Source organism: Dicentrarchus labrax, unplaced genomic scaffold, assembly GCF_905237075.1.
Source record: "Dicentrarchus labrax unplaced genomic scaffold, dlabrax2021, whole genome shotgun sequence".
Lineage (NCBI taxonomy): Eukaryota > Metazoa > Chordata > Actinopteri > Moronidae > Dicentrarchus > Dicentrarchus labrax.
In genome coordinates, this window is record NW_026136724.1 from 13,151,745 (window position 1) to 13,165,956 (window position 14,212).

Genomic DNA, 14,212 nt, shown 5'->3' on the forward strand with positions numbered 1-14,212 from the left:
TAATGATTCTGTCAGCACACTACACAGCCTGACCTTTTACCAACTGCTTCTTCCATGGAGTGTGTGTGGGTCTCAGATTGGCATAATAACTAATGGCTAAACAGGAAGAAGGAGAGCAATGTACGTAGAGACAGAAACATCGGGTGTGACTGTGGTTGTCTGGATTTGATGTACTATGTTAATAGAAAGAATGGAGAGAGAGGCTGTCTTGGGAGAGAATGGAGAGAGAGAAAAAGAAACAAAAAGTGAATTCAGTGATGATTTAGGAAAGAAAAATTAGATGATGAGAGTGGGGGAAATGAGAGCGATGCCTCCGAGTTGTGTGCTCACACTCACACACAGTATATACACACACAGGCACACACAAACACAGATCAATAGGATTGGGTCTCCTGCTAATATTCTGACAAGCAAGACAATAGCAGTTTGTCCTAATGCTCATTGATCTGTATTGTGTGTATGAGAGCGTGCCTATGCTGTCTGTTGAGTGTGATCTGAGGTTCCATCATTCCTCTAAATTTCACACAAGACACACACACACACACTTCCTCTCTCTCTCTCTCTCTCTCACACACACACACACACACACACACACACACACACACACACACACACACACACTAATTCTGTTCCAGACTGACTGTAAAGATCAATGAAAATGGCATATGATAGTCTATAGAGTTTCATTATGGATCCTGATCTTGCTCTCCAGGGAACCATGAGACTAAACATTTGACACATGTTAAATTACAAACAATTACATATCTGATTGAGAATATTCAGATAAGCAAACTTCCACAGTTTGGACTCTCGAAATTTGTATGTGTTCACCTTTTAACTGCAGATGTCCCCAAGCCTCCCAGCTCCTGTCAGATCTCATCCAAATAACTTCTTTTTATACAAACTCCATCTGTGTCTTTGACCTTCCCCAAGTGCAGCGTTTAATCAAATGTTCCATAATTATTTCTTTCATCCTGACACCTGGAAGTAATTTCAGCAGGTTTCATCATATTATTCCAATATTTCACACTCTCCTAATATTGATCTTAGTTGTCTTAAATCATCTTAGTTTATGACCTCTTTTCCCACATAGGCCCCCAAAATCCTCAAATTCTTGAAAAAGCAGACATTATACTGTATTAATAAGAATAAAGTAAAAGAAATAAGATCGCTCCATAATTATTGTATATAGGAGCATTAGAAAATAAATGGATAGTTAATTTTAATTCTACATGTACACACTTAAATATATTTTATTTTACTACATGAAGATTTGAAAACATTGTATGAAAGGATAGCTGAGGCACAAACTAAAGCTCTCAATTTATCTGTATATCTTTATTCCGACCTATGGCCAGAACCCCTGGGTGGTGACTGAGAGAATGAGGCGGTAGACAAAAGGTTAGAAGCTCAGTGATGCGGGACGACCTCTGTGCAGAGCCACTTCTCCTCCAATTTGACAGGAGCAAGCTGAGGTGGTACAGCTGGTGAGGGGTGCCCTCTCTGTCCCTCCCTCTGGGGTTGTACCAGGCGCATTGCAACTGGGAGGAGACCCAGGGGTGGACCCAGAACACACCGCAGAGCCTAAAACTCCCAGCAGGCCTGGGATCACCTGGGGCCCTGTTGCCCTGGAACAGCAACAATACAGATAAATTAAATTACAAGTGAGAAAGAAGACTGGTTCACCGGCTGTTGGACACTTTGGGACTGAATTTATAGCCAGACTCCTTGAAGTATTACAATTAGATGCCTTTACATTGAAGTTCTAATCTGCATCAATTACAAAAAGTGGCTAACTCACTTTCAATCTATAATTATATTATACACTTTCCCACCAGTGTATCAGGCTTAATGATGGTTACCATTTTTACCAACACAGAAACAGAACTGAATTGAACTGTTGGTAGCTTTCTTCTATTATGTATATCTCAATGAATTAAATAGTTTGAGAATCCGGCTCCAATGTGTCTGTCTGGATATGCTTTCATCTGTATTTGCATACTAACACCTTTTCTCCTTGGCAGAGCTTTTCTATCTTCACTGTAAATGTTTTTCTCTCTTTAGCAGGTTTTCCGTCTTCCTGTTCTGAACTATTGTATAATGTATACATGTATTATCACAGTATTGTCACAAGATTTGTTCCACAACTCTTCAGTCTAGATTTTCAGATTCTTTTTCCTCTCCCTCCCATTTCCTCTCTCTCTATCCCTATCTATGCCCCCCAACTGTCTACCCCCCCATCCCTCCACCCTGCTTCCCTCTTCCCAGAGAGTTTTCCAAGGAGAGGGAGAAGGCCAAGGCACGTGGTGACTTCCAGAAACTCAGAGAAAAACAGCAACTAGAGGAGGACCTCAAGGTAGGCTGTAGGCTGTGCTTGATAAATTGAGCCACCTTCTGAAAGAGGATGTAACCTGCCACAAAAATGCACTGTATATTACTGTCAGGCTTTTCAAAAGGTGATTTCAGTTTCCTGTTGCTAAATCTGGCACTATCAAGGCCACAGGATAGGCAGAGTTAGGTAGGAATTAAGGCAACACCTTTTCATGTTAATACAGCTTTATTAAATATTGAACATCTTTTACCACTAGTGAGAAGGACGACCGACAGAATATGGAGGTCAAAGAGAAGTCCAAAATACCACCAGTCCCATGCAGCAAATATAGAATGCAGAGCAAACTTTATTCACAAGGCAAATCGAAGGAAATCAAAGAGACTGACAGGGATTTTAAATAATGTTAAGATACTGTAGTTGAAACTGCTGTATGTCCATACATCATCTAAAAGTGCCCAATAGAAAAATAGGGTACAGAAATTTTCGAGAAACATAATGAATAGGAAACATTTCATTGCTTTCAGTCCTGTCCTGTTAACCAGTCAGTAATTTCTTTATCTGTGTGTCTATATCCATATGTGAATAAAGGGCTATTTAGACTGGATCACTCAGGCTGAAGACATTGACCCAGAGAATGAAGAGGAGGGCATGGACGATGACAAACCTAGAAACCGTGAGTACTACAGTGTGTGTTTGTGTGTGTTAGACATTAAAATGGGCAAGAGGGAGTGATGATCTATTTGCTTACTGCAGTTTGCCTTGAAGATGACAATGCCTTTGTGTGTGTGTGTGTGTGTGTGTGTGTGTGTGTGTGTGTGTGTGTGTGTGTGTGTGTGTGTGTGTGTGTGATTTATGAATTGTTGAATGATGGTATTGTCAGTTAGGATTTTCTGTATTTTGGCTACAGTACGACTTTGTGTGAAAATGGATGGCCAGTTGTAATAATTGTGTTTATATCTGAATATGTTACGTGCGTAGTGCACCAAGTGAGGAGAACTGTGCATACGTGTGGGTGTGTGTATGTTTGTGTTAAATTTAGTGTTTGGTCTATAAGTAGTGAGCTCACTGCAGTCTCCATCACATGGTAGTGGCTTATAGTCAGTGAATGAACGGCTGACTTAGTGACAGAGTGACTGACTGACAGACTGAGAGGATGTTAATATTGTCTGCTTGCTTTGGCTGAGAACCCTCTTGAGGTTTAAAGCCTGTTTAGATATTAGTGGAATGTGTCAGACTGCAGCTAATAGCCTCTGGGCACACACTTGCATGCACACAACAAACACGCACACACACTCACTTAGGCAAACTCATACACACACACACTGTAGGTATACACCCTTAGGAGTGTGTGTACTTGTCTGTTGACAGGAATGTACACACACAAATTAACACCCTGTCTCTTTCCACAACACCTCCAGAGAAAGGCATCCACACATGGCACATCTCTCCCCAGGACTGAGCTACATTTCCAGGGGAGGGAGAGTAGAGCACTGGTCTCTTTTGACCTGGAGGTTTGAGCTCAGAGAAGATAAATAGAACTTGAAAGAGGGATAGTGAGAAAGAGAAGCAGGGATTTGACGAAAAGTGTGTCTGTCCTATTTCTGTGCATGTATTGTACAGTATGCACTGTGAACTATTTTATAAAGGCTTGGAGCTCAGCTGGCTCACACTGATGATAAATGAATGAATGATGCGGACTAAATATGCAGCGGCAGAGCATGCAATCTGCATACATTCTGCACACAGCGTGCTCATCTCCTACAAAGCACCGTGGCTTATTCTGAGAAACACTGATGACTGCCAAGGGAAGAAGAAAGAAAGAAAAAAATGATCTTTCAGTGAATCGCTAGAAATTAACATGGTCAAATGAGCAATGACCCAATTTGCATGAAAATAAGGCACAACACCCCTGTGGCTAATCTGTAACCTCTACTTGTTTTCACTTGTTACCGTTGTGCTCCTCTGGGACAATCAGTGTTGCAAAAACACATCAGCAGTGTCTGAGATATTGGCAAATTAACAAATAAACAAATACAGTATGTGGACTCCCAGTTGGGCCAATTTTGTAAAATATCAGCTCACAATATTGAAATGCTGCTTTCCTTCAATTTTTACAAATTTTGGATCAGAAGATGTTATGTCCAATGTCCACACAAGCCCAAGTTAGCCATAGTGTTAAACAATAAAGAACACAAGACTATTTACAAGTATTCAAACTAGATACCAGTCAGATGCATGATTCAGTCCACTGCTTTTACTAAACGATATAACTTAGGCCATTCGATTTAGATTATCTGACAAAATGATTGATACATATGATCCAAAGTTCTCCCTCAGAGAGATCAATCATCCCTCTGTTTTTGAAGGTGGAAAATCAAGTCACTTGCTCTCTTATTGCTCTGCCTCCCTCTCTCCTCGATGGATGGATCCTCCTCTGGGAAGATGAATGAGGGCAGTTTGTCCCTGCTGCCCAGGACATTTTGCATAGACTAGCGCACGCACACACACACACACACACACACACACACACACACACACACACACACACACACACACACACACACACACACACACACACACACACACACGCACATACACGTATGTCCTAAGAAGGGATAGGAGACTTAGAGAATAGAGGAGAAGATAGCAATGAGAGAGGTGGAAGGGAAAAAAGATGTTGAGATACGAAAGAGGGATATAAATGTATGGAGAGTGACAAATAGAGACACAGAGGGTATCTGGGACAGAGAACAGATGGGATTTCACACCACGAACAAGTCACACTAGTGACCACACACTCATACAGAAACCACACACATCCTTCAATGTGTCTATCTCTCACCCAGTCTTTACATGAAGAGCTACAAGGGTGTAATATTGATGTATGATGTGAATATAGAGTGTTCAGAAAAAGATAAATATTTATAGTCTTTGCTTGTGTTTTTTGTGTGTGACAGAGAGTAGTAGATGTCATTCAGTCTATTGATTTTGACTGTTTTTAGTAACAGCATGAGTGAGTGTGCATGTCTCAAAAGCCTTCAAAATATACAGGTTAATTATTTGTGAGGTTGCACTCATGACCAACACATACATACATGCACACATTCACTCAAATGTGGTTCGAATGGCGTGTTAGTCCTTTATTTATTTATGGATATGTATCATATGATGTGTTTCCTCAACGCATTTGTGTGTTGTGTGTGTTCCTGTCATCTCAGGGGCATACTGTATGTGTGTGTCCTGCATGCTCTCACCCTCTGCCATCTTGTTCTTGCATGCTGTCGTCTTGTTTTGGCATCCTGCCACTGCTGTCTGTGGTAGGAGTGTCTCCAGCCCACCTGGGTAAGAAGACCAGTAAGCTTGCCTGGTTCAGTCACTCTACTGACTCTCAGGACGGTATGTGTGCGTCTCTGTGTCGTGCGTGTTTGTGACATGTGTTTCCACGTGAATTCGGTTGTAATCAGGCATGTGTTTATATTAAAGTTTCATAGAATGATTGCTTCAGTTGAAGTTATCTTGGTAAATCTCAATGAATAAGATATAAGATCTAAAGGGCTTGTGGTCAAGATGTTTCCTTTAAGAGCATGTTGGAGGGTTTACATGTCCCATTTATCAAGCAAACACCTCGGGACCCCCCAGGATGACATGGAGAAAAAAACTTAGGTTCCAACTGTATGGATCAATAAGATAAAAGTCTTCAACATATTTAAATGAAGACCACTCTACTGTGTATTTCATGGTGATAGTAATACAGATGTGGCCGTATATGTGTTGGAAGTGTAGCTTGCATTTTGCTGCTACTCTATAGTAGATTTATACTCTATACTATAGATTTAAAATGTTTCCTATTTATTTAATTATTAGCATACTTCAGACTGTTGTCTTTGATGAGAGAAAATATTCCTTGATCTGTTTTTCTGTCTCCGCCGATGAAACTTTGGTTTTCCAACTTCTGCCATGATAAATATGTGCATTTGCCTTGAGGGTTCGTATTCCACAATACGAAACCTATTTGCGAGGGTTGTTGTGTTTGCGGTTTTGAATATGGTGGTACCCAAGAAGCTGGTTTTCATGTATCATTATCGTCTGCAATTTAGTCAAAGCTTAAACAATCTTTGTGTAGTGATTGGTTTATTTAGATGGATAACTGTATGAGCATGTGTGTGTAGCTGCGTGCTTGCATATATGTTTGTGTACTAAATGTTTGCTCAATTTCATGCTTCATATATGTATATGTATATGTATTTTTATTTATTTTTTGCTACTGTACAAGTATGCTTGGACGATCACATTAGAATTACTGAGCAGAATTCAACAATAGAGTGACCCCAGTATGGAGGAGCATGCTGATGAATGCACAGGCTCAGAATAATGTAAATAGTGTGAGAGGAAGGGGTAAAGTGGACAGGAAACAATAGCTGTTGTGTTGGCCAAGAGGAAGAATAGAGATAAGGATGGACAAATGTATTGTACTGTGTAGTGCTCAGTGAAAACAACACAGCAGCTTGCTTTTGAATGTTGACTTCCTCAACTCTCTAGAATATGACTCCTCTCAATGAATATCTTTTTCCCTCTTTCTGTTTCTGTCTTTCTTTCTGGTCTGTAATTTCCTTTTACCTTAGAGATATTAAACAACAAAATGGGACAAGAGAGAAAAAAGCAGTAATACAAGTAATACATCTCAGACTGTAGTTATAGCAGGAGTAATGAAAGGAGGTGTGACTATAAAGAGGCAATGTCATTATTGCAGAGGCAATCATGTGTCTTTGCAACAGGTTCTGTACTGTATGGCATTACAGCCAATACAAGTACACCATTATTTGTGTTTCAAATTGACAGTTTGTGTGCATTTTCGTATTTGTGCTGATTGTGAGTGCTTCTTTGTGTGTATCCATGCGTGTATGTGTGTTTGTCTTGCTGAGCCGTGCTCTCTATCCTCCAGGTAAGAACCATCGTTTTCAGTCTCTGCGTGGAGCCGTGAAGAAAAATGCGGCTTTCCTTCGTAAGGCGTGTGCGTCTGTCTGCATGGTCCAACACTAGTTAAAGATTTACTGGAAACGTGATTCTAGACATGCAAGCGGTCTGCACCCTCTCCTCTCCTCTCCTCTCCTCTCCTCTCCTCTCCTCTCCTCTCCTCTCCGCTCCCCCGCCCCTCCAAAGATTTAAAGCTAAAGGGGGCGGTGACTGCCTCTCAACACTGTAAAGCAGTTTCCTCTCACTGTCTTCCTCGCCCCTCTTGTACACCTTCCATTTAATACTAATCTAATTTCAAGGCCATATATATTAATATTCTCTCGCAGTGGAGACTTGGAAGTTTGCCACCAATTAGTATCCCTGCTGCGTGCAATATTGAATGTCTTCATTGCATTAAAACCTTTACCAAGTTTCATGGCCCTCAACTTTTAATTATGTGTAATCCGAAAGGCGAGAACTATCACTAAAGGGAATAAAGAGATAAGGAGAGGAAACATTGTTTCTGTATTGAGATGCAGCCATTATTTTCCTTTTTTAGGATCGTAGGAAAGGATACAGTTCGCATCTGCCTGACTTCTCTGAAAAAAGAGGACAATGTCATCACAGAATACAACTGGAGTGCGGTTTTCACGATGCACATGACAACTAAAAACATATGTAATGTTTGTGATGCCACAGTCCTCTCCTTGTTATTTCAGATTCCTTTCCCTAAAATACCCCTGCTTTGTTGCTAGCCATGCTAGCTCTGATAAGAAAAGATAATGGAGAAATAGCTTTAAAATTTGAATTTTAGCCTTTTTACCATTTTCACCAGGCACTTGCCATATTGTTGAATAGAAATGCAAGATACTGGTACTTCTTTTCACTAGCTTCAGCGATGAGTGCTTGCATGCTAACAAGCTGTTTATGGGTTATTTTTAATCATACCCAATACGATGTGACAATTGCCCAGTGAGAAAAACATTAGAGACTAAAATTCAAAATATTACATTATTGTATTAAACTGCATGAAAAAATGTTACAAATGTTCAAATTTTTTGAACAGTGGATTCACAGTATTTTTTGGTCAGATTGGTATCAAAAATGTGAACTGCTTAAACTACCTGAAAACGACTTCTGGAGATGATGGCATGGACAATTAATATCTGAATGAAGCACTATTTCAATATGTTGATACAGTCACAAAACAGAGTCGTACACAAACACACACACACACACACACACACACACACACACATTTTTCTCCAAAGACTACTGTAGTGAATCCTTTAATCATCATTTAGTTCACTACATTAGGGTGGAGTTTGCTTACTTTCAGTTCTATTATTTAATGCTTTAACACATTCACACATGCCAAAATTGGTAAGAATGACTGAATCCCTCTTTTGTGTTAAAAAGTGTTACCCTTCCGTGTCTTTCTCATTCCCTTCCTCCTTCCTTCCATTTCTCTCCCTCCCATGCTCCTTCCTCATCTTCTTCCTTCTCTCTGTGTCTCAGGTCTTTGGGGTTTACTCTAACAATAGGTATTAAACTAGTTCAGAGCTCCATTGAGGAGAAGGCAGCAGGCTGGTTTTATATTTGAAAGGTTTTAGCCTCGGGAGAGACTGGAGGACCCAGAGTGCTTTTAACTAAGTAGTATAGCAGCAGGTGGCACGTGTTGAGGTGAGGGGACATACAGCATGTTCACAGCAGAAGCCTTAACATTCAGAGAAACTATCCCAATCTCTGCAACACAGAATTCATCCAACACCAACCATGTGGCAAAGTACACTCTTCGCTCACTGCAGCTTACTTTGATTTATTATGTTAGCTTAGTGCTTACAAGCCAGCTTATTATATAAAACATAACGTTAAAAAAATATAGTCTTTTTTAAACCTACAAATGCTGCAAACCATATTTACTCATTTATATTGAATCCATTGCTAAAAATCTTTTGGAAATCTGCCCTGGGAACTAGGTTGGCCGACAAAAAGATATCCAAATGCTATTGTCAGAATGGCTTGATGACTGCAGCCCCCTTTTTAGCTCGGAATGACCAACTGCATGCTTGCTTTTCTTTGATTTACTTGAATGCTTATTGGTTTGGCACATCATTATTTTTATTCAAGGTTAGAGAAGTCATACATCACATGTTGTATTTAGATAGATTTGTAGATTGAAACAAAAAAGACCTCTCATCCTAACTGTTAATCATTTTCTTTGGTTTCATGCTAAGACTTTACAAGAGAAGGTTTTACATTTTTATCAGTGGATGTCTTACTTTAACATAATATGCATTGAGATTCATATGCAGTATCTGACTTTGGTACCCAGAGGGTGTTACAATAAGTGTTTGAGGTGACAGCGAGAGGAGTGCAGCTCATTCCCGCAGGCAGGCAAAGACTGACAGAAGCAATAAAAAGCAATGTATCACTTCATATCAGTCTCTTAACCAGCCATCCCCACATTCATCCATTTTTCCCCCTCCCTCAATCCGTACCTCTCTTAATGCCTCCATCAGTCCTTCCACTCAACCCCACTCCAGTTTTTCACTTCATCCTCCCTCTTTAACACTTTTCCATCCTTACCTGCCAATTCGTGTTACACTTGCCCTTCCTCTACAGCAGTTTCTGCCTCCATCTTGCATCCATCCTTCCATCTTTACACATCATTACACTTGTCTTTAAATAAGGACAAAGTGACACATTTGCAGTCTCCTTGTGGCTTTATAAACAGACAAGGATTGGGCTCAGTGAGCTTTCTACCTGTTTGCACATCTGCAAAAAAAAAAAAAAACCTTTGGAGCAAGGGAGTAAGTTTTCAGATGTTTGCATTGACAATGCTGTCAAAGCTCTCGCAGCTTAAATAAAGTTAAGAAAACATATTAAAAAGCATTTCAAGGTTTTTTCAAAACCTTGGCTGCAATTAAACTCCAACATCCCCCATGAGTTTTCAGACCAAAGACCAAAATCTTCCGCATGTTTTTTCTTTCAATTTCCATGAGCTATGAAACCACCAAAGGATTTTGTTAAGATTTAATTCACCCGCAGTTAGGCAATCCCTCAGATTAGAAATTGAAATCCATCTTAATAGCTGTTGCAGAGGTTGTATCTCAGGCTCCCTAAGTGGTAAATATTACTAGTATAGAAAATAAGTGTGTAATTACTTAATTTAAAAATGATGTCGAGTGCACCTCCTTATTACTTACCTATAGAAGACTGGATGCACTAGTACATTTATAAAGTTTAGAGCAAGCAATACAGTAAACGCCAGCAAAAGAATGATGTAAGTGAGGATGTACAACCAATTTCCTTATCCTGTTAATTCATCTTTCTCTTTCTTCCTTTTTCTGTTTTTCTTTCCACATCTGTCATCTACTTTTCTCTGCATTTTCTCCTCTCTGTTTCTCAGTGAGCATGCCGGCCAGTGAGAATGAATCAGTCAACACAGACAACGCCCCCGGGGGAGACGTGGAGGGGGAGACCTGCTGTACCCGGCTAGCGTAAGTCCCTTCTCTCATACACACCTCTTCTCCTCCCTCTATCCCTCAGCTCCCTCAGTCACCTTCTGTCAATCCCAAGGATGAACTCTTATCTTGCATCTTTCCTGTATTAGCACTTCAGTGTTAGCTATGGTACAAGTGGCTTAGCCCGCCTCTATCCTTTACTGATCCCACAAAGCCAGACCTCTGTCTCATCAAGCTTACAGAGGTTTGGAAGAATTCATGCTGGAAACGCTGGTCAGAGGAGTGACAGTGGGTTGTCTTCTTACTTTAACTCAAATTTCATATTCTCTGATTTAAAGAGACACCTAAATAGAGCTGCTGTTCCCAGAGGCGTCTTCATTTTCGGAGGCGTTTTCCCTAAAAATCTGTGACCTTGATGAGACATAGGTCAGACTAAGAGGAATTAATCCTATATTAAACCACCATGCCTAAACAACCACATTGAAGTCTGAAGTTGCCGGATCTTTCCTTAGCTGAAAAATTGAAATTAAAATGTTTTTCATCTTGCATTTGGGCTCATTTTTAATATGTAAATATATATTTGTCATTGCTATCAGAGGAAAAACTTGTATTGACCAAAAGCATACTTTTCATACTGTGTTATTAAGTTGAACTAGTTGGGTTATGAAAAGGTGTCACATCACAGTGTCACAGAACCTTAACCCAAATCATAAATAAAGGAATAAATTCAGAACAGAAGTTCTGAATTTGCCCATTTCACAAGGTAAACATGACTTTTGACTCGTGGTGTAAAGAAAGCTTGACCATTGTTTGGAATTTAACAAAAAGTAGAAAAGCAGGACATGTATCATGGTTACATCTCAATAGTAATCCAGTTTTATTTCCTTTTCTTCTCTCCATCTCTATTCTCTCTCCTTCGTGTGTTTGCTAGTGAAGTGCTTTCCTCCTCCCCTGTGGGAGCTCATGAACAGCTGACTCACTCGCTCCGGCTCCCCCTTCTCCTTTCATTTTTTACATTATTCAAACAAGTGTGTTGCTTTCTTTCTTAGACACAAGGCCACGCAGGAGCCGTGACCCCAGCGGGCCCACTTTAGCACACACAGGCACAAACACACCTACATACAAAACTGTTAATATCTGTGAACGTAGCAGAATAGAATAGAGAAAGTTACAGTATCAACAGTTTAGAGGTGAAAACTGAATCAAAACACTAAAGCCAGTTGGCACACTTGGATGGCACACTGTTTGTATTCTCGCTGTCCATCCTTGTCTATGTTATGTTGTTTGTGTTTATTTGTCCCCTGTCAGACCAAAACAACTTGAAACAAAGGATATGTCATATCTGAGTCTTCAGGAGGTACCACAAACCCAACACATAGTGCTTACTGCCAAAGAAAAGTTATTCTGAAACCATAATTTCGCTACAGACAAATTAGCAATTTGCATCGGTCCATTTGATGTATTACGCTAACTAGCAGGGTTGGGCTGCAAGATATGATTATTTTCGTACACATGTGCTGGCTTGCTCAATTCAGTTTGATACGGCGCACCAGCCCAGCACAGCAGGGATTTGCATTTCCACAACAGCAGCGCTGCAACAGAGACAGAAAAGCCGCTAACATCTGCTACAGTGACATTTAACTTTCTATAAATTCGTCACTATAAAAGTCTCCAGTTATTTAAACACGTCTATTATGAAGCAGCAAAACCACGAAGTGTTGGGTTTTCATTAACAGTAACGTAACACGATTCCTGTACAGCTGATAGCAAACATGAAAGAGTCAAATAAAGCAGATATCTGAAAGTACCAACAGGGATGCAGGACAGAAACTAAACTTCAAACCACAGAGATTGCCCCTTAGAAGCAGGTCGGGCATTTTGTCTATGTTATTTTGTGTATTAAATATCAAATATTTAGGAAACTAGGTAAAGGTTACATTTTATCTACTTGTGTGCCAATAAACATCTTGGCACAGGGGGTAATTTTCTCATTCATACCTTCTAAAAGGGCTGCAGAAAAAAACCTCATTTGTAAGTCTACAGCATCAGTCTTGCTTTTTATTATTCACGAAGGAACTCCAGAATTTAAACCTGCAATTTTGAGTCTTACTTAAATAAGTGACTTTTCACTGTATTCCGACCTAACGTGTAGTAAACCTTGCCAAGACTGGAAATGCGAGCCCTCGTCCTCCATGAGACTAAAACAAGTTTGGCTAGGGGCATTTGCTCACACTATTATGAAGATAAAACTTGAGACTTTCAGTGTTTGTCAGTTCTTCTTCACATTGCTATGGAGACAGACCTCGGGGTAGGAGCTACTTTGGCGCTCGCTGATCTCATAATCGAGATGGACACATGGAGAGAAGAGACGTGTGTACTGTCAGCCTCCATATCCAGCCAGTCAGTCATTTTATTCTTTCGTTCAGTCAGTCAGTGAGTCATTTCATTGCTTCAGTCAGTCGGTCAGTCAGCCAGTCAGTCAGCAGGTCAGTCAATTCATCGGCTTTTACAGACAAAATCAGTGCGCAGTTGCTCACAACAACTCCCTAAAAGCTTCAAGAGGACTCAAGTGTTTTTATTACAGTATGTAATACTACTACATTTTCTTTAATTTATTTCCAAAATTAATGTAGAAGCAATAAAATTTTATTTAATTTCAACAGTTACACCAATACTCTAATTAACCAAACATTTGTACTATTGTGTGAATCTGGTTTGGTTATCATTACACAACCCTTGGCTGAGAGAAGAGCCTCAGCCTGTAAACTAACCAGCATGTGGTTGGTGTGATAAATTAAATTGCACATTAAAGTTACAGATTCAGCCCCGTGGTCAAATCATTTCATCTGAACATCACAGATTGAAATAATTTGATATGTTGTTGATTCAAATTTCCACAGTGGAAAAGTTCTCTTCTGTTCTGTTCTGTTCTGTTCTCTTCTCTTCTATTCTCTTCTCTTCTATTCACTTTCCAGAGACAATGTCTTCCATAATCTCTTGTCCTTAGTTCTTTATGTATGTACTTTTTTCTGTTACAGTGGTGAACAATCAACAGACGTTTCTATTAATGAATTGTGTATGATCACACCAGGGCTGATTGAAGGAATCCCAAACATGCAGCATTTTTTTCTTTTGATTGGATGCCACTGTATACATGTTTGCAGGGGGTGATTTGAAGAGTTGGGTGGTCATAATGAGAAGCTTTTTTGCTGGTGAAAGTCCTATCAGACCCTAAACTACCAAATGTTTAGTTGGTGATACAACAGAATTGTGTATCAAAGGTGCAGAAAATGCTGGACACACAACAACGTGATAATGAGGGAACCTATTTCCCCTTTATCTCCTTCAAATCACCCCTTTCATGTTGTGTATCTGTCTATATGTGTGTTATGTGTGTGTGTGTATAATCCATTCTGTTTTCTGTGTTCCAGAAATAGGATCTCCAAATCCAAGTTCAGGT

The 14,212-nt window shown here is 39.9% G+C and overlaps 1 protein-coding gene across 15 annotated transcripts in view; it reads left to right on the forward strand.

Annotated features, from left to right (window-relative positions):
* Window positions 1-14,212, forward strand: part of cacna1c (calcium channel, voltage-dependent, L type, alpha 1C subunit) — a 185,502-nt gene that overhangs the window by 121,771 nt on the left and 49,519 nt on the right. For 8 of the 15 annotated variants that reach the window (XM_051392190.1, XM_051392192.1, XM_051392191.1 and 5 more), the window contains exons 9-13: window positions 2,269-2,356; window positions 2,921-3,005; window positions 5,654-5,728; window positions 10,698-10,788; window positions 14,184-14,210. In XM_051392190.1, the coding sequence (XP_051248150.1) occupies window positions 2,269-2,356; window positions 2,921-3,005; window positions 5,654-5,728; window positions 10,698-10,788; window positions 14,184-14,210 (366 nt within the window). The remainder of the gene's footprint in view (window positions 1-2,268; window positions 2,357-2,920; window positions 3,006-5,653; window positions 5,729-10,697; window positions 10,789-14,183; window positions 14,211-14,212) is intronic. The other 7 variants (XM_051392198.1, XM_051392195.1, XM_051392199.1 and 4 more) reach the window with 2 other exon arrangements.